Genomic DNA, 21317 nt, shown 5'->3' with positions numbered 1-21317 from the left:
AAGAACCTTTAAGGCACTCGATTGAGAGCATCGTCGTGATTTTACTGTTTCGGATTGTTGGGGCTGGGTCCATGGGCATATTGGGTCAGCTTAATTGACTTTCACCATGATTTTAAGCTCATTCTTTGATGGATTCTCTCTTCTTCTTCCTCACTCTCTGGGTTTTTCTGCTAATTTTCCAATGTAAAAACAAAGAAGGAAAACAGAAGAGAGAGAAAGGAACAAATGAAATGAAGAAGCTCTCTGTATTTACGAATAGTTAAGGAGCTTGGGCTCGGCAACTATGGAGTCTGTAGGTTGAAGGTCTAATCGTTGAAGAAGATGAAATCACAAAGTGAAATGTGGTTGAAGAAAAAGAAAAATAACAAAGGGGAATCTGGGGTTTTTCTTCCAAGTGTACGGAATCTGAAGTTCAGGGAACTTGCAGCTGATGATTTTAAATTTCTATATGCGTTGGATTGATGACCTCATTTTCCTGGAGAGGTGGCATGCACGACACAAAGAAGACGGCATTGTGAAGGAGCAAATGAGAGGGACGATGCTATGAAGAAGACGATGGCACAAAGTTGAGGGAGTTATTTTGCTTTAAGGTATAGATGGTGGTACGTGCAGAAAAAAAGAAAGCATGGTAAAAAAACCTCTGACTAAAAATTGGATTGAAAATCTGATGTGGTGCTGATGTGGTCTCCACATCAACAAATTTTAAAAAACCATTGACATTGCTTCTCCACATCACATGCTTAGTCAGCATGACAGACGCTGTTAGGAAAAGTTAACGGAGAGGAGGAATTTTGTCACGTTTTTGGAGGTTCAGGGGAGAATTTTGAACAAAAAATGCTTCAGGTGGAAATTTGAACGTTTTCTAACAAAGAGGAAATTTTAGTATTTTACCTTATAGTGTAGCGTCTGATGGATACAAATTTGGACAGGATAACACGATGTACAAATACCTTAATGCCCTTCTGTTATTTAAATCTAATCTTGTATTTTAATTTATTCAATTAGTTAAATAATATGTTAATTAGTTATTATTTTATGAATTTCTTGGGAAAATATAAATTTTTTAAAATTAATTTAAAATCAATATTGTTTTTTTTAAATAAAAAATGTAAGACATATATTAATAAGGGACCAAAAAATGGGGGTACCACTTATGTACAAAGATTTATAATGTAGTTAGAATATTTATGATATTCTCAAAATTCTCATCACAATTTATGTCACGATCTAATAAAGTAGTCCCTAAATAGTGTATCCACCTATCTTTTAAATTATACAAGACTAATTCTCTACCATCAAAAGCTTTACCATTCCTTTTCTTTTCAGAAAAACCCAAAAAATGGTTAATGGAATCAGTTTTGCAACCTTTCTTTTAACACATAAACCCTCCCTAGCCCATAATTCCCCACGAACAGTCCCAGATATAACCCAATTAATTCCTAGTAAAGCGTAAATCATACTCCACAAACCATAAGCCGTAGGATACCAAATGATGATTGCATGATGCATCTGCACTCAGACAGAGATAGCATCTGTTAACTGTGAACTGTCCCCGGGCTCTTAATTTATCAATAGTAAGGATACTTTCTCTGCAAGCCTCCCAAGAGAAAAAAGCGATTCTCAGAGGCACTTTAACTTTCCAGATTTGATTCGCTGGGAAATTATGCATGCCATCCTCAGCTTCCCCAATCAAGTGTCTGTAATAGGATCCCACAGAGAACTCCCCCCTTTTTTCCAGTATCAAGTAACCTGATCCGAATTGGATTTGATTTCCTGTTCCGCCAACAACAATAACAGCTCCTCATACTCAATGATTTCCTAATCATTAAGATTTCTATAAACATTAACCATCCATTCAATACAGTCATTACGGACCCGATATGCCTCCTCGACCACCATCTGTTTTGATTGGGATATTTCGTATACCTTTGGAAATATGTTCCTGAGACAGCCCTCTTTAGCCCACTCATCAAGCCAAAAGCTGATCTTATTGCCTTTCCCAATTCTCCACTTAATACACTGCTGAAACTTAGGCTATTGCATCATTATTTTTTCCCAAAGGCCCCTTCCATGCAGTCTGTATAATCTGTTACTATCTCTGCCAGCTGTCAGAACACCCCATCTTGCTACCACTACGTGCCTCCACAGCCTGTTACCTCATTCAAGAATTTTCAAAGCCATTTACCGTGTAACGCTTCATTCATGGTGACTATGGACCTGATTCCTAAGCCTCATTTTTTTACTGGTTTTTTAATCTCCTCCCATTTCACCAAATGGTACTTCCTGTTATTCTCTTCATCGTCCCAAAGAAATCTGCACTGTATTGTTTCCAGCTTCTTCTCAATGTTTATTGGGATAGTGTGAGTGGCTGGATAGTATATAGGAAGATTGACCATGGTACTCTTGATAAGAGTGAGCCTACCACTTTTAGACAGAAAATTACGTTTCCAACCCGCAAGTTTATTCTCACACAACTCAATAACTAGATCCCAGGTGGTTTTCTCTTTGTATTTGGCTCTCAATGGGATCCCAAGATATTTCAAAGGGAAATTAACAGCTTTGCAACCCAAGACCTTAGCAAACAGACTGCTATCACCATTATTACCAGTCCTAGAAAGTTCCGATTTATCCAAATTGATCTTGAGTCCAGAAACGGCCTGGAAACACAGGAGCACGCACCTCAAGTGTATAACTTTCTGACATCAGATTGGCAGAATATAAACGTATCATCTGCAAAAAATAAATATGAGACTTAAATAAAATCATCTCTTCTTCCCACCAAAACACCCTTCAGAAGCTGTAGTTCGTCAGCCTTGCATAATAAACCATTCAAGGCCTCCATAGCAATGATAAATAAAAGAGGGGACAGCAGATCGCTTTGTCTTAGCCCACTAGAGGCCGTGAAGAAATCGGATGGTCCACTGTTAACAATAACGGCGAAAGATGTTGTAGACATACAAAGCTTCATCCAATCTCTCCATTTAGTTCCAAAGCCCATTCTCCTCATCATGTAGTTGACAAAACCCCAACTCACGTGAATTTAAAATTAATATTGTTGGAGGTCTACTTCTTTAATTATGGTCCTAAATGCTTTGGTAAAAATGTGTGGGATCAAATTGAAAAATCAACTTTCAATAGTGTAATTAAAAATAAAAAGTAATAATAAATTAATGCCAGATAAAACAATTGAAGAGAAGGGTAATGAAGGGAAGGGGAGGGGTATTTTGGGAATTTATATTTAATTTGGAGATAACAAGTTTGCTCCACCATTTTGTAGGACAACTTTTTTTCCAACTTCAAATGTTCGTTGCATTGCTCAGTTTTTACATTTTTGTCACTAAACATAAAACTAGACTCTATTCTTTTCTCAAGTCCTATATTTATGTTCTCAGATGCTACCTTAGAGTGAGTAGACCAATTTTCCTTCTAGTTGTACGGGGTTGCTTGACTTGTTTTGTTGATCAAGATGTCAGATTTCAGATCCAAAATTTATAATTAGTGTCAGTTACAAGATTAATTGAAAGTGGTAGATGCATCCTGCTCATAACATGATTTAAATCCTTGGTCTTTTCCTTTTTGGTTGAAGCACTCAAATATTTATTGACTATGGATAAGCCATTTAGGGTTGTCAAACTTCATGTTTCCATTCCCCTCTCAGGGTTTTTATCCAAAATGAAATCCTTGATATCAATATATTTTTATGCTTCAAAATATTTGAAGTTTAGTGCTGTATCTAATTTGACGTTGGAATATATTTGAAGCTCTTTTTCAGAATTTGTTGAGGCTGGAAGGAGGTCAGGCATTCTTTTAACACTATTCCAGTATTCTGAGAAAATAAGCAGCCCAGCGACATGCTTTGAGGCCCTCCAGGTAAAAGTTTTTATGAAGATAACATAATAATCTTTGTTGAACGATTTTTAAGGATTAATTAGCTTCTGCTGCACGTTGCTTCCTGAAGGTGCTTTCCTGGATATTGAAAATTTTGCATGATTTGGATCAAAGTACCTAATGATGACTTAGTTAGACAAATTCTGTTTTTAGTTGATAAATTAGTTTGCTTGGTAAATCAAAACTTTTATACCTATTTCCATTGAGGAAGTCAAGAGAGGGTGAACATGAAATAAGAAGAGTAGGAGGGACCATTTGAATGAGATGTAATATTTGTGCACAGAGCTACAAAACCTGCTTCTTCTGTTGACAAGAGCAATAATGTTTGTATGAAGTGATGTAAGAAGCACAGGTGTGCATGCTCATGCCTGCAAACAATAATTATATGCAACTGACTGGTGCTAAAGCATGCGTTTAGTCATGGTTGTTTGTGCCTCAAGCTGTGGCCCAAATTGCCCGAGTGGCTAAAAGTCAGACAGACAAGGGATTAGAAAAAAGATCCTCTGCGAGATTTCTCTACAGTTATATTAGTCTTGTGCTTTAAGAAGATCTTATAATATGGAAATATATCATGCATTGCAGGCCCTTAGAGCTGTGTCACACAATTACCCAAACTTGATGTCAGCATGTTGGGAACGGGTATCTGGCATTGTATATAAAATTTTGACTGCTGCTACTTCTGAGGTTTCTCCTAGGACATGGAGGGGACAAGTTGGAAATACTAGCGGATGTATTGGGGAAAAAGTCATTGCAGCTGCAATTAAGGTAAGACGTTCTATGCTAATTTTCTTCCTTTCAAACCTTATATTTATGTGTATTATCTGTTGGTTTCAAAGCTCTTCCTTTTCAACGAATAGCAAGAGAGTTCCAATTTTGTGCCATATTATGATCACTCTTGTCACTCTGCAGTTTATCTTGCAGTAAGAGAAACTCTATGATGATCAATGGAGATTATTGAGAATGGCCAATTGTTTGTCAATCGCACAAAAAATTAACACTTACCAAGTTTTTTTTTCCCCAATTTTCTGTGACAGTTCCATGATGGGAGAATTTCTCAACACATAATGGTATTGTATTGTTACTCATACATATGCTTAAGGCAGCTCTTGTGAAATTCATGCAAGCAGAGAGTAGGGAAGAGTACAGAAGAATGAAACCAAGAATAGAGTAGAAAAGAATATATTATTTTCTGTATTTAAAAAAAAGAATACTATTGGAACATTGAATTAATCACGATCATTTGCTTATGAAATAGATGCATGTCATTATGATGGCTATGCCATGTCTGGGCAAACTATTGGCACATGAAGGTCACTTTGCGTCCAATAATTTGTGATAATATGATTTTCTGGCAATTCTTTTTTCATCTATTTATGGCACCAGAATGAAAATATGGTCTGCAATATTAGACTATAATCTCTATATTATCCAACGTTCATCAGGTTTACTTGTTTATCACTGCTGGAGCAAAAGCGATAAATAGATTCAGACATATATCAATGTAATTTTTGAGTTGTGCAAAGTTTTATGTCTCACATACTGAACATGAACACATGATATATATTCTTATATTGATGCTTTTCCCAGCATTGCTATTAATATCGTGCTTTTGTTTACTACCAGCCTGATTTTTTTTTTTTTGAGATAATACTACCAGCCTGAATTTAAATCTCTCTCTTTCTTCTTCTTCGTAAAAAAAAAAATCCTCTCTTGCTTACCTGGAAAGATAAATTTCATATTGCATATATTGACACAATGATAGCCACTTTTCAGTATGATATGTAGAGATAATTGATCCCTGTATTTTTGCCTTAGCTCACTTCAAGAGTGAGGTGGTGTCAGTTGATTTGGTCAAGAATTTAAATGACTAGGAGATCCATGAGTATCTGAGGTTCATTGAGGCGTCTATCAGAGATAAATATGACAAGCTCATAGATACAGGCCTATCTAGAAATTGAATTCTTCTGGTACCTTCTGAGTGTAGTTCTTTTATTGGCATCTAAATAAGGGGATAGTGCCTTGTGATCACTTTTTCTGGCCAATTTGATTTGGAAGGTTAGGACATCTCCTAGGGTGGCTTTCTTCATCTGAGAACCAGTGATAGAAAGTATATTCTAACTCAAGACAAGTTGATTAGAGGGGAAAGGTTATAGTGAATGGGTGCTCCCTGTGCAAGTGCGCTGCAGCATCATGCAATCACAATTTTTTTTGTGATGTTCATATGGTTATCAGATTTGGATGTGGCCTATGGTTTCTTGAGCGTGAGTGGGGTGATGACAGGTTCAGTAAGGGAAGACTTATGGGCCTAGAGAGGCATCCAAGGTGATTAGAGATTAAGACATTTCTTTGGCTACCTTTTGTGCTATTAGAACAAGAGAAATAGAAATGCTTTTGAGGGGACAAAATCTAATTTTTGGTAAGTTATGAGGATTTGTAGTTCCAGATTTTGAGTTTTTAGTTAAGGAGTCATCCGCTTTATTCTAGCGAGGATCTGGAGGAACTTTAATTGATATCCTGTTAGAATGGCAGATGCTTTGTGTACATGCACCCTTGAATATATTCTATTTTCTTTTCAGAAAAAAAAAATTGATCTCTAAAGATGCCACTGGCACTCTTCTGCTCCTTTTCCACCATAGAAAGAGAAGAAGGAGCTCTAGGATGTTCGAAACCGTTCTGAATGACATGTATTCTGCAGTATTACCGACAAAAGATGTTATTCTGAAAGCCACTGAATTTACTTGAATCCTTGATCATTTTTTTAACTTAAACTGTAGGGTAGGAGAGCTTGGACTCTCAGCCTCAGAGGAACTTAAAAATTCTAAGACCTAAACTAAAAAATTCTAAGACCTATGTGCTAACAAATTGCACTGCCGCCTGAACGTTTGAAGTGAATGCTTGAGCTTGACACTGATGCAACATTTGGAGTCGATGAAGATTTTTGGATGGGTGAATATTTTTTCTTGTCATCCTGATTCGGGAAGAATCAAATGAGTCTTATCTGTGCTATGACCCATATATAGAATTTGATAGAAATATCCTGTCATATCAAATGATAGAAATACCCCCTCCCAACCCAAAAAAGTAAAGGAAAAAAAAAGAAGGGAACAGGAGTTGTTCATTTTGTGTGTGATTGAGATTTGTTAAGAAGATTACTTTTCTACGTATTCAGACATGATGCTCTTATTGTGTTATTTATTTATTTATTTTTGTGCACAATTGTGTAACAATCATATATGTTGCAGGTTTTGGATGAATGCCTTCGTGCAATATCTGGATTTAAAGGAACAGAGGATCTTTTAGATGATAAATCATTTGATACCCCATTTACTTCTGATTGCATGAGAACAAAGAAAGTGTCATCAGCTCCATCATATGGATCAGAGAATTTTGACTGTTCTAAAGAACCAAAAGCATGCCAATCAGCAAATGTGCAGTGGTCTGAGGCAATTGATAACCATGTACCTCTGGTTTTGCATCACACTTCTGCAATGGTTAGTTGAAATTTTTTGTTGTTCTTTTTCATTGATATGATTTCTATTCTGAGTTAAGGCTTAATTTGACACACTCAATGAATTTTGAATTTCCCAATGCATGCTCCAAGTTTTTATAAATTGATTTGAACAACAGGGAAGTTGTTGCTTATGCAAACTGAAGTTTATTGCCTATGGAATTATGCTTTCATCTTGCTCTCTTTTTTTTCTTGAAAGAAAATGAAGAATATGCTTTCATGTAGACTAATACTTAGGATCTGTTCAGACGAACACAAAATGTCTGTAATGGTTCCCAGATTCTCAGAAGAGACAATGTCCTTGAACACTGTGGCTCCTTTTCTTCAAGATCATCCAGATGGTAGCCAAAGGGATAAGGGGCATTTTTTTCTTTTACCCCAGTATGATTCTATTTTCTTTTCTTTTTTCTTTTTTAAAGTAAAAAGGTATGTATGTATTCATTCATACGCACCGAGGGGGTACAAACTTATCGGTAAAAATATTTACCTATCAATAAGGTCCCCAATATCCTAAAAAAGAATAAAGAGATAACTCTTAATGAAAAGACTTGGACTCTGATACCAACTATCCTCAGCCTTATCAAAGTTGACATTTGTGCTCTCAATAGCTTTCATGTTCATTTTCTTCATACCACTCAAAAAGTAGCAAGAGGAATAAGGCTCACATGTCTCATCTACCCTCTGATCCCTTTAATGCCCATCACCCAATTAATACCCAATAGGCCATAAGCAAGGGTCTAAAGTTTGTATGCAAAGGAGCACAACCATAGTACATGGTTACATGATTGCGAATCCCTTCTGCACGCATAACAACCATTCAGTAGCACCCTACCCCTTCTAATAAGCTTGTCTTCGGTTAAAATGCAACCTCTAGTAGCCTTCCAAGCGAAAAAAGCAACTTTGAACAATGAATTAACTCTCTAAATTTGCTTGTGAGGAGAGCTTCTTTCCATAGTCTCTCTATTAGTCATATGGTTAAAGAACTTATAGAGAAAGGTCTTTTAACATTAAGACTCCAAAGTGGTTGATCTCTACTCCCATCAATCCTGACCCTAGTCTCACCAACTCAGACTTGGCAAAATTTATATTAAGGCTTGATACTGCTTGGAAGCTTAGTAGAAATACATCTAATGTTTAGCAAGGTTCTCTCCCTTGAATTACAGAAAAACATCTTGTGATCAGCAAAAAATAAGTGAATAATCTCTTCCACACACTTAATCTCTGACCTTGAAACCCATAAACATTTCAGGTTCACAAGCCCTCAAAGTCATTTTGTTGAGAGCCTCTATGATAATAATAACCAATAACAAGGACAAGGGGTCTTCTGCCTTGAGACCTCAGGTGGCCCTGAAGAAAGACAACGACCCCCATTCATCATAATAGCAAAGGAGGTCGTGGAGATACAACATCTGATCCACTTCATTTGTCCCCAAAACCTATCATATTTAACATATAATTTAAGAATTCCCAATCCACATGGTCGTAGGTTTTCTCCATGTCAAGTTTACAAAGGACTCTTTCTAAATTCTTATGTTTTAGTTCATCTACAATCTCATCTGCAAGCAAGGCTGCGTCCAAAATCTGTCTAGCCCCTACAAAAGCGTGCTGATACTCTCCCATCACTTTCTCCATCACCCTAGCCATTTTTCTTGCTAAAACTTTAGTAATAAGTTTGTACACGTTTCCCACAAGATTGACATGTCTAAAATTCTTAAAAAATGCTTGTTGCTCCCTCAATTTTTAGGATAAAAAACAAAAAGTAGGGTTTAAACGTTTAATGAACTGCCTCATTTCATGGAAATCAGTTTAGAGTTCAAAAATATCATCCTTTATCACAAGGTACAGCCTTTGGAGGGAACCCATCGTGAAGCCATCTGGCCTAGGAGCTTTATTCTTACTGCATTGTATAAGGCTTTCATGAATCTCATTTTCATGACTGTGATCATCCAACGACAAAAATTCAAGCCATCCAACTTAGCTTTCCACCAAAATTCTCCATAGCAAAGCCTGTCGAAGAAAGCTTTGGGCCTCTCCCTCAAGTCTTCTTTCCCCTTTACTACAACTCCTTCAATCTCCAACTCTTCCACATAATTGATCCTCCTATGATGTTAGCCATGCAATGGAAAAATGTCATATTTCTATCACCCGTCTTTATCCACCTGTCACGAGACTTTTGTCTTCATGAGATCTCTTTCATTTGGATTCTGTTTTCCAGCTCAATGCAAATAGATTCTCTACGGGCTTGCTCAACTTTAGATAATCCCCATCCCCTTACATTCTGTCAAGGCCCTCTAGATCCTGAAATAAGGATTTAGTAGTAGTTGAGTCTTCCCTCCGTTTCTCTTTATGCTGCTTTTTTTTTTTGAAATAACTCTTTATGCTACTTTTTTTTTTTAAATAAAAGTGTAGTATCATATTAAACAGTACTAAGGGGGTACCGCCCATTTACAATGCTTTTACATCTCAATCAATTGATCCATTACCATCCCAAAATCTTCAAAATCATTTCTATCATGTCCCAAAAATCAATTGATCCATTAACTCTTTTTGCTACCTGTCAATTTCCACCTTAACCGACCATAGCTTCTTAGCCACCCCATAACTTACCTTGCCGTCCACCACCATACCGTTCCACCAATCTCTGATTTTATTATGAGTCCATCACTTTAAGTCATTTATCCTCAAATATGAAAGAGAGAGTCCCCATTTTATCCCACCAGAATCTCGGCAGAAATTATCAGCAATAGTGCGCCGCAATAGTGTCTGACACAGCTTCGAGCATTCAAGTTGGCAATTCATCGACACAAGGAATCTATCAATCTTGGAGCAAGCTGGTTTTGATTTTTTATTAAATCTAGTACATTTGCCTTTGGCAAGAGATAGATCCATTAAATTTAGTCTATTTAAGGTCTCTTGGAACTCATCAGCATAAATCCTGGAGAAATTTCTCATGTTCTTTCCTATTTGTGCAAAACTATGCTGAAATCTTCCCCCACTAACCAAGGGGAATCTTATTTCCTTTTACATTCCCTCAAATCGTCCCACAACTTGCTTAATTCCTTTCCCTTGCCTCTGCCATAAACCCCAGATGACACAATCCACAACCAAGACCCTAACACTTTTTTTAAATAAACCAAAACCTTAACACATTGAAGAGCATCCTCATTCCATATGATTACAACCTCACCAGCAGCTCCATTGGCAGGAACTCCCTCCAATCAATCTCCCTAATCATCCATATAGTGTGCCATGTTGTTCGAGAAGAACTAATTTTAGTTTCCTGAAGACAGATTAACTCGGGTTTCTACCTGTCCATGCATCCCCTTATCGCTAACCTTTTCCTATGGTCTTTCAGTCTCTTTACATTCCAAGAGATGATGCGCTTTATAATAACGATAAGTTATTGATTCCCCGCTCTCCCTCAATCTCCCCCTTATCATAGTTGATTGTGGACTGCAACCTCTTCAATTTTGTGCACTTGTTCACATCCTGTTTTTTCTTTACTGTGGATATCGCTCGGCTTCTATTCCCTTTTGCTTTGTCTTTTCAATCTCCTTGAGCAAGTTCATGGCTTGCTCCTCAAGACCTTCAAAACTTACCCCTATCAATTTACTAATTCTTTGAATATTTAGAAGGACCCATGTGGTAGGATCCCTATCACCCAATTCTGTCCCATTTTCACCATTCATCCCTCAACAACCAACACAGTTTCCTACTGCTCTATCACTTTTCCATCGTCGATGTCACCATCAGTCACAATGACATCCAGTGGGATCACCACCAGCGGCTCAACTTCTGCTTCACTATCCTTCCCAGATCGATCTAGCACATACACATCAATCCCATACTCCTCCCTTGGGGACATTATAACTCCCTCACCACCTCCTCCCCATTCCTGCATCTCTCTCCCTGCTTCTGTTTCTTTCGTCCTCGTCAGAGGACTCGCTCGGGTCCTTTGGGTTGCTTAAACGACACCTACTAACTGCATTTTGGTAAAATTTGAATTTTACCTGACCCAGTTTGAAATCGGATCTTCTCTTCCCCACCTGATTTCTCCTCTCTCTACCTCCTTCACCACTTCAGCATACCTCCTCACTTCCCGAATCTCCAATATCACCTTCATCTCCACCTGACAACTCAAGCACTTCACGGTGCAAGAGTGATAGTGTGTATCGCTACCTAACTTTACTCTCTCTAACTCACCTAGTTCAGTATTGTCTTTTCCAAGCACGGTTAGCTCGCCTCTTCATGGTCAGGCGTCCTAACTTCCTCCCCATCATCTTATGCAGCGCCACCATCGTCCTCTACCATTCTCTGGGTCTGTGGTCCATTTGGGATAAAAATGCTTATGTTTTCTTCCACTCTTTGCTATGCGATAATCATGAACTGTGTTCCCTCCAAATCCATTTAGAGCTTGGTGATTTTTGTTGGACGTATATCACTCACCAAAACCCCCTTTCTCGTCCGGTAAAATTCTTGCAGCACACCTAGGTGCCACTCGATTTCCTCCCCACCCCCCAAGAAAGAGAGAGTTAATCTTAACCATTTTTTATTCTCACTCACCCTCATGCCTTCCACTCTCTTTCCTGCTATTCCCACATCAAAAGTTTTACTTTCGATTACCAGGAACTTCCAGGTTGCTGGATGCACCATTCCTCCTCACCACTCTCTAGTGGCATGAGCAGAAACGATGAAAAAGACGTCATCTGTCCAGGAGCTAAATAGCCATGGCCGTACAGTTGCTGTCCATACAGACTAACTCTCAGAAAGTAAAAGTTGGTCATGATTATTGTAATCCTTACATCATCTGTGCAGGAGCTAAAATAGCCATGGCTGCCGGAAGCACCATGACTAGTAAGTTATTCTTGACACTTAATCCAAACAATTTAGCTAATTTTAAACTAAGTTGGTCATGGTTATTGTATTAGGTGCTTAACCATTCTTTTTCTTTTCAGAAAAGGAAAAAGGGCCATAATATTGAGCAGAAACAACATTGTTATAAAAGACTTGGACAGTTTCCAATTTTTGAAGAGAGTTTGATACAGTCATTAGTTTGATTGTTGTTTTATTAGATGATTATTTATTTAGATAGAGAGCACACAAATGCCACACACATATTTATATATGTATATCCATCCAAAGCATCTCAACATTCTGTGAAGTAATAAAGGCTGAATTTTACTTTCAGTTCATTTCAATTTTGAATTAATTGGTCCTAACATAATGATCTGGCTGAAACTAGCAAACTTAAATATCTGTGGGGTAAACAATTTATATTCTAATGTACTATAACTCGATCTTGGTCACTGCCATGAACCAAATTCAGATATCAAGGAGGAGTAAAATCATGGTTAACTGGTGCTTCCTTTGCAAGTTGGATACGGAATCATGCAATCATATCATGCTGTGGTGCTCGACGGTTCATAATATACGGTCTATGGTCTACAGTCTCTTGGGGATCAATTGAGTTATTGTGGGTTCTGTGAAGGATGAATTGTGGGCGTGGGTGTGGGTGGGTTTATGTAAAAAGAAAATTCACCTACTCTTAATTCCTTTATTTATATTTTGGGTGGTGTGGAAGGAAAGAAATGCTAGAGCCTTTGATGGGATTGAGAGAAAGTTTGTTAACATTAGGGATAGATGGATTCACATTTTTGGTTCTATGATTTTAGGTTATGACATTAATGGGCTAGATGATTTTGGAAACATTATAATAGACCATTTGATTGATGTGTAAATATTTGTATTCGGGTGATACTCTCTTGGTACCGTTGTTAATATATATACTAGACTATACTTTTATTTCAAAAAAAAAATCAAGGTCCCTTTTCCTGATAGCTGGCATCCCTTTATGTCTGCCTCACTTCAGTGAATATACCCACACCACTAAGATCAAAGTAAAAGTGAGAGAGAGAGATAACCACAGATTTTGTGTGGTTTGGCAATATGGCTACATATACAGACCTTTTGTGAAGTCATTATGGAAGAGTAGTGAATTGAGGAGAAAACTCAAAATTACAAGGATAGTCCCAAGTCCTGAAAAATAATGTAACACCTTCCCAATTGCGAGAGCTTTCTGTGAATGGTGATCTATTAGGCTTTTACCCTATATGACTCTTCTCCCCATCAGACTATCTCAGGCTGATATATCGTCTACACTTTCTCTTCTGTTATAGTCATGTTGTATCTTTCCTTAGTGCTCAACATGGTACCTACCTGATTAAGATTTAAAGTTATCTTGCCTTACATGCAGCTTTTAACTGTGTCCATTGTCTGGAAGGTGAGAACTCCCTCAGTTACTTGCTTTGTTGGTTTTTCTTTTTGATAGAAAAGGAATTATATTAGACAAAGAAAGGGGAAATAAACCTAGAGGAGAATACTCTATCCTACCAAAGACAAAAGAGAGAAAACAAACAACAAAACTAAGAAAACAAAAGTGTCAATGTAATATTGCAATCTGATACCTCTGAAGCGTAGAAAGAGGAAGTTCATAAGGTGCAAACCCAACTCAGCCCAATATTACTTTTTTTGTTCTGTCGTAATATGTTGTATCTTTTCACAGTGCTCAATATGGTATCTACCTGATTAAGATCGAAACCTTATACATATATCTTAACTGTTTTCTTTTTCTGGAAGGTGAGAACTGCATCTGTTACTTGCTTTGCTGGAATTACTTCGTCTGTGCTCTTCTCGCTTACAGAGGAAAGAAGAGTCTTTATCCTATCTTCTGTGGTAAGTCTTGAAGTAACATGCATTTGAATTTAACTGCAGTTTCTGTTTTCTCTGGTTAGAATATAATGTTTCTATTTAATAATTTGTGCTGACATCTAAATATCTCTTTAGATGAGAGCTGCTTTTCATGATGATGCTCCTTCAGTTAGGTCAGCTGCATGCCGAGCCATTGGTGTCATTTCAACTTTTCCTGAAATATCTCAGTGGTAATTCTGAATCTATCAACTATTATTTATTTACTTACCATGCAACAGTTATAGACAGTCAATTTACTGAAATCTTAATTTGTGTAGTGCAGAGATCCTTGACAAGTTTATCCATGTTGTGGAGATTAATACTCGTAATCCATTGGTTTCGGTATTCTTTTTAGTAATTCTTGTTGCAATATTCTTTTTTTAAGTTTATCCACTTCACAATTTATTTTTAGCTGTAAACAAGACTTTCAAATACTTATTACTGTAGGTGCGAATAACAGCATCCTGGGCCTTGGCAAACATATGCGATTCCCTCCGTTATTGTATTGATGATTTAAGCAGAGAACAGTCTACAGGTGAGCATAGATTCCTGGAGTTCTTTTTTAGTTTAACAGTCACTTGTTCAGATTGAATGTCCTATTCAAAATAAACAATTCTTTTCCATGCTTTGTTGTAGGTCCAAATTTAGACACCCAGTTAATTGAATTATTAAGAGAATGTGCTTTACGTCTAACAGAGGATGGAGACAAGGTAAATTCGTTGATTGATTGTAAATACCATGATAACTAATTTCATATATTCACTTATTTTTCGTCCATGCATCATTTGCATAACTTTGATTTATTGTGCAAGTAATTTCTTGTATTCGTTGGTTGATTTATTTGATGTATCTTTTCTTTTGCCTTGTGGTCAGGTTAGTCTCTAGTAAGGCTGGCTTGTGAAAAATTTTAAAGTTGTTTGATTTCAATGGTTTAAAGATGTTGTTAGTAGCGATTATATTTATGCTAGTGCTTCATTTAAAAACAAAAAAAAAAAAAGATGTTTTATTAGTTTGTGTCAATAATGAATTATTATGAGTGCCCTCCAAGGTGCTTGCCAAACAACTATCTAAAGTCTTGAGCACGGTCATAGGGGATTGTCAACATACTTTCGTTGGAGAGAGGCAAATCACTGATGCTATATTGACTGCTAACGGAGTTGTTGATGACATGATTAACCATAACAGAGAGGGGTTTCTCTGTAAACTGGACATGGAGAAGGGTTTGATCATGTTTGTTGGCATTTTCTTGACTATATGCTTGACAAACTGGGATTCGGTTGGAGATGAAGTGGATTAGATGGTGTATTTCCATTACTAGTTTCGCAGTTCTTGTAAATGGTGGGCCACCTTTTTTCAACGCGTCTAGGGGCCTGAGACAAGGTGACCCACTCTCCCCTCTTCTGTTTATTATTTTATGGAGGCCTTGAACAGACTTCTGGAGCAAGCTAGAGAGATGAACTTGTTTAAAGGCATTACTATCAGTGACAACTGGTCTCAACTGGAAATCTTCCATTTGTTCTTTGCTGACGACACTCTGATTTTTTGCCAAGCTGAGACCTCTATGTTGCTTAATTTGAGATGTGTCCTGCTCTGCTTTTAAGCTATTTTGAGTTTAAAAATCAATATGCATAAATCTGAGTTTGTGAGAATTGGAGAGGGCAATGATGAGAATTCTCTTGCCCGGGTTTTAGGGTATATTACTGGTCAATTGTCCATCAAATCTCTTGGTCTCCCATTGGGCGCCAAATACAAGGATGGGAGAAGCTGAGAGCTTGTTATCAAGTTATTTGAGAATAGATTAGCTGGTTGGAAGAGGAGATTCCTCTCTAAAGGAGGTTGTTTGACGTTGATTAAAAGCATTCTCTCCAACTTCCTCATTTGCTTTATGTCAATGCTCATCATCCCTTCCAAGGTTGCCAAGAAACTGGAAACCATTCAATGTAGGTTCCTTTGAGGTGAAAGTAGCGATAACAAGAGATACCACCTGATTAAATGGGAGGATGTGAAGTGTCCCATGGAGTTTGGGGCCCTCCGTTTGAGATCACTGATTGACTTGAATAGAGCTTTACTGGGCAAATGATCTGGAGATTTTGGGCCGATGACGACAGCTTGTGGAAGAAGATCATTGAGGCCAAATGGGGTAGGGGAAGCAATGATGGCTTCACTGACAGAAACTGGGAGAACAAGAAGCACACCGTGGGTTTTTGGAAGAGCATTATACAACGTCAAAAGTGTGTTCTTGATTGCACAAAGTGGCAGGTTGGCAAGAGTAATAAAATTCGATTCTGGTATGACATATGGTGCGGCAGTGATTGCTTTGTGTCCAGGTTTCCAAGTCTCAAGAAACTTTCAAGACTGGGAAGTTAGTGAGGATGTTGAACTTCTTCAGCTTCTTGCCACCATCCGCCTCAACAAAAGTCCCAACAAGCTCCTTTGGGACTTAAAGAAGAATGGAAAGTTCTCTGTTAATTCTTTCTTTTATTATTTGGGAGGATATAAGGAGATTGGACCTATAGCTTTTCCAACTAAAATGGTGTGGAAGTCTAAAGTCCTGCTTTGTATTTCTTTTTTTGCTTGGGAAGCGGTTAAGGAACATATTCAGACTATTGACAACTTGATGAAAAGAGGGAAGATCATGGTCAACAGATGCTTTTTGTGTAAGGCAGATAGATTCTGGATGCTGTAATGGCTGCTAATGAATCCGTGGATGACCTTATGGTTTGGGGTAAGGACGGCCTATTGTGTAAATTGGATACAGAGAAAGCATATGACCATGTCAAATGGAACTTTGTGGGTTACATATTTAATAAGTTAGGGTTCGGGTAGAGATGGAAAGGCTGGATGACGCATTGCATATCCATCTCTTCGTTTGCGGTGCTCATCAATGGTGGTCCATCCAAATTCTTTAGTGTATACAGAGGTCTAAGACAGGGTGATCCCCTTTCACCATTATTGTTTATAATTGTCATGGAAGCCCTAAATGGCCTTTTAACCAGGGCTGTTGACCTTCAATTAGTGAGGGGGATCGTGGTGGGTAAAAAAGAATCACGAGATTCAGGTGTCTCACCTATCCTTCGCAGATGATACGCTCATATTTTGCCAACCAGATGTGAGTTGCTTGCTGAATTTGAAATGTGTTCTTCTTTGCTTTCAGACTGTATCCAGTTTAAAAATTAATCTCAATAAGTCTGAATTGGTCAGGATTGGCGGGAATGGGATGGCTAATTTGTTTGCTAGGGTGCTTGGGTACAAAGCGGTTAGGTTCCCCATGAAGTACTTGGGTATACCTTTGGGGGCTAAATATAAAGGCACTACCTTTTGGGAGCCGACTGTGGAATTATTTGAGAGGAAGCTTGTAGGGTGGAAGCGTAACTTCCTTTCAAAGGATGGTAGATATACCTTAATCAAAAGCACTTTGGCCAACCTTCCCATTTATTATCTTTCTATCCTTTCGATACAAGCAAAGGTGGCCAAGAGACTAGAATCAATTCAATGCTGCTTCCTCTGGGGGGATGATGATGGGAAACACAAGTGCCATTTGGTAAAATGGGAGGATATTAAAAGGCCCAATTATTTGGGTGGACTTGGCATTACATTTATGGTGAAAATGAACAATGCTCTCCTTGGGAAATGGTTGTGGAAGTACATGATTGAGGATAATAGGTTGTGGAGGCTCCTTGTGGTGACCCTAATACGATTCTGAGAAGTAGGCTCTCTACCCCACATGACAGAGGATTATGGCAAAAGATCTTATCTCATTGGCCTCAATTTAGCTTTTGCTCACAATGGAAGTCGGGAAAAGGTAGTAAAATCAAATTTTGGACTGATGAGTGGCTGCAGAGTGGTAGTCTCAAAAATTGTTTTCTGAAAATTTTTTCTATTGCCCAATCGAAGAACATGCTCATTGAAGATGCGTATCAACGGTCGAATGAAAATGTAAATTGGGACATAAAGGTTATAAGAAACTTAAATGGTTGGGAAATTAGTGATTATGCGGAGATTCTTAAGGTGTTATCTTCACAACAAATCTCTTCATCTCCTGACAAATTTGTTTGGAAATTAGAGGAGTCTGAAAGATTCTCGGTTAGATCCTACTACAATTTTTTAATGAAGAATACTATGGTGGTTCACCGGAACTTCCCTTACAAACAAATCCGGAAAACGAATATCCCTCTGAGGGTCACTTTCTTTGCGTGGGAAGTTTGTTGGGAGAAGATTCTCATAACTGAGAAACTAAGAGGTAGAGGATAAACTCTTGTGAACCGGTGTTATGTGTGTTTGATGGCTGAGGAGTCTTGTAATCATCTGTTGCTTTGGTGCCCCGTGGCTTGGGACCTATGGTGTGTGATCTATAGGTTTTTACGGATTCATTGGTGATGGCGGGTTCAGTTCATGAGGAAATTTGGGCTTGGGATGGTTATATGTAAAAAGAAACATTGTAAACATTATTCCATTGACTGTTTTATGGGTTATTTGGAAAGAACGGAATTTGAGAACTTTTGAGGGTAGAGTTAGCAGCTCATATAGTATTAGAGATAAATGATTGCATTTTTTTGGGATTATATTGTTAGGTCATGACATTATTAGCGATGTGAATTTTTGAAATGTCATTGATGCCTTAACTCTTTTGTAAATCTTTTGTACATGGGTGGTACCCCCATTTTAGTACTCTGTTAATACAATACTTTACACACTTTATTTTTTTAAAAAAAATGCTTCTTGTGTAAATGCGATGCCAAGTCCAGCAATCACATTATGCTCTGGTGCCCGTTTACTTATCCTTTGAAGCTTAGCATATGGTCTCTTGGGTATTGACTGAGTTATGGTGGGGTTAGTGAGGAATGAGCTGTTGGCTTGGGAGGGATTTGTAAGATATGGGCATGCTTTGACTCATCCCCCTATCCATCATGCGGGTCACATAAAAGGAGAGAACCAATAGGGCTTTCGAAGAAAAGTAAGAACTTGTCAAATTTAGAGATAGATGATTACATTATTTTGGTTCCATGGTTTTGGAACATGACATCTTATAGCATTGAGGATTTTGGGGTCATTATAAGTACTCTCACCGACTTGTAAATCTTTTGTAAATAGACGGCACCTCCTTAGTGCCTTCAGTTAAGATACTCTTCACACTTTTTATCTAAAAAAAATTGTTATGAGAAGAAAGTAGAGGAGGAGATTAGATGAAGAGGAAGAATTGGGCATCCCTTGGTCGGGATATTTGGAAAATATAAGGTCTGTCTTGCCCATAAAATTGATAAAATAATAACTTCTCCATGGATTTGTCATTATCCTAAATTTACATCAGTATACCTACAGTTGAAACTTGGTGCAGTTTTATCAAAAATAGTACTTCATTCTTTTCTAGAAGAAGGTGATGAGGAGACAAAATGGACAAGCAAAGATGAATATTTATTAAAACAATTTGGAGAATACTAGTTCTTTGACCTATCTAACTGGCAAAATGAAATCACGCGTGGCTAACTCCCTGTGTGATTTTCACTATAATATTGAAGTTTGTTATTCAGCATTAATTTCATCAATACCTGCTCTTATAAGTATGAAGACAAAAATTAATACCTTATGATATGATATATTATAATTGAATAAGTATCTTCATATCTTTGATGGATGCAGTAAAATTTCTGTCAAACATTTGACAACTTTTTGCGTATATATAATTCCTCTTTTTGCTAAAAAATAGAGATTTAATCATAATTGTATTATGTATTTGCTCTTTTTGTGATACTTGGTTTCTAGAATTTTTGTATTCTATCCAAGTGCTTGGTTGGAGAGTCATAGAGATTGGTTAATTTTCTTTTAGTATGTAAAATCGTATTTTCATTATTAAGACCTTTCTTCTCTTACCATTAGGTTAAATCAAATGCTGTGAGGGCTCTTGGCAATATCTCCAGGTTTGTCAAATTCACAAGTTCACCTGCTGTGCATAATAATCGTTTCAACTGTACGCGTTCATCTTTGACACTCAACAATGCCGAGTTGCTGCCAGGAAGCAGCTGCAAAGATAGTCTTGTGTGTGGATCAAATTTGTATCATCCAACATCTTTCAGAGATTCACGTTGGCTAGAGAAAATGGTGCAGGCTTTTCTTTCTTGTGTTGCGACTGGTAATGTTAAGGTATCATCTTCCTTGTTAGAGTTTGAAACAATATTTTTACCTAGAGCAGGCTTGAGTGGTTGTATCCATATCATTAATTTTGATGTTAAATTCTTTTATATTCTATTCTTAAGTATAAATCTGCATGTAACAGGTACAGTGGAATGTTTGTCACGCGTTCAGCAACCTGTTTTTAAATGAGACAATAGAGCTGCAAGATATGGACTGGTAATTTCGTACTAATTTCTTCAAGCTTTTGTAGTTAAATTGCTGCATTTCTTTATGTATTTTAGGTCTTATTTTTATCTAAAAAAATCTGGATGCATGCTGCTGGGACCAAAGACAAGCGTATTCTGATAAAATAGGCGTTTGACAAACTGCCATGGGTAGTTGATCATTTTGTCTTGGAGGCTAGATTCCAGAAGATATTCGTTACCCACTTCCCAAATCACAGCTCATATCATCCTTGTTGGTTTGCCACAGCAACTCCTTATTCCAAGACAACCTTTGTGCGAAGGCCTTCTAATCCCCAGTGGTGTCCTCCCAATAGTTCAGCTTTAGAGTAAAAAGAACAGAACAGAAAGTCTATCTAATAACACTCCGAGCTTTTCAAAGTAATTATTAGGCAGGTGCTCTAATGCCTTGTAAAGCCTCCCATGAACTTAATATGTCTGTTTTAAGGCTTATGGTAAGAGTTTTTATTTCCAGCCTGTAATCTGGCATTGAAGCCAGTCCAGTAGGGTTCTACATTCTATAATAGGAACCTTCTGGTTAGAGTTTTAGAATAGGGCTACACATGATATAAGAGCTTGCAGTTATATGGTAGGGACAGAAGCAGAAAATGTCTGTTACAGATCTGCGGGCTTTGTTTCTTGTTTCTTTTCTTCTTGTTTTGATCAAATTGTGATGAAACGAGCCAGTCAAGTGGTTTAATGAAGAATTATTTAGCTGTGCAGGAACTGCTAGGATTTAGTGATAAGGAGCAGTAGAAATCACTCTATTTGTTATTAAATACGTGTTGCTTGGGTCTACAGCCAAGAATCCTCATTCTGCAGGA

At 37.6% G+C, this 21317-nt stretch overlaps 1 protein-coding gene across 3 annotated transcripts in view; it reads left to right on the top strand.

The window, feature by feature from the left end:
- Positions 1 to 21317, top strand: part of LOC110816583 (ARM repeat superfamily protein) — a 46338-nt gene that overhangs the window by 13365 nt on the left and 11656 nt on the right. For 2 of the 3 annotated variants that reach the window (XM_088222512.1, XM_088222511.1), the window contains exons 14-23: positions 3773 to 3870; positions 4471 to 4653; positions 7131 to 7379; positions 14033 to 14128; positions 14240 to 14334; positions 14422 to 14485; positions 14591 to 14678; positions 14780 to 14853; positions 20018 to 20281; positions 20415 to 20488. In XM_088222512.1, the coding sequence (XP_088078638.1) occupies positions 3773 to 3870; positions 4471 to 4653; positions 7131 to 7379; positions 14033 to 14128; positions 14240 to 14334; positions 14422 to 14485; positions 14591 to 14678; positions 14780 to 14853; positions 20018 to 20281; positions 20415 to 20488 (1285 nt within the window). Of the gene's footprint in view, positions 1 to 3772; positions 3871 to 4470; positions 4654 to 7130; positions 7380 to 14032; positions 14129 to 14239; positions 14335 to 14421; positions 14486 to 14590; positions 14679 to 14779; positions 14854 to 20017; positions 20282 to 20414; positions 20489 to 21317 lie in introns of those variants that run through there. The other variant, XR_015821447.1, reaches the window with a different exon arrangement.

The sequence above is a fragment of the Carica papaya genome, chromosome 6 (genome assembly GCF_054855325.1).
Source record: "Carica papaya isolate Zhongbai chromosome 6, ASM5485532v1, whole genome shotgun sequence".
Taxonomy (NCBI): domain Eukaryota; kingdom Viridiplantae; phylum Streptophyta; class Magnoliopsida; order Brassicales; family Caricaceae; genus Carica; species Carica papaya.
Note: the sequence above shows the minus strand (reverse complement) of the source record. Positions and strands in the feature narration are given on the sequence as shown.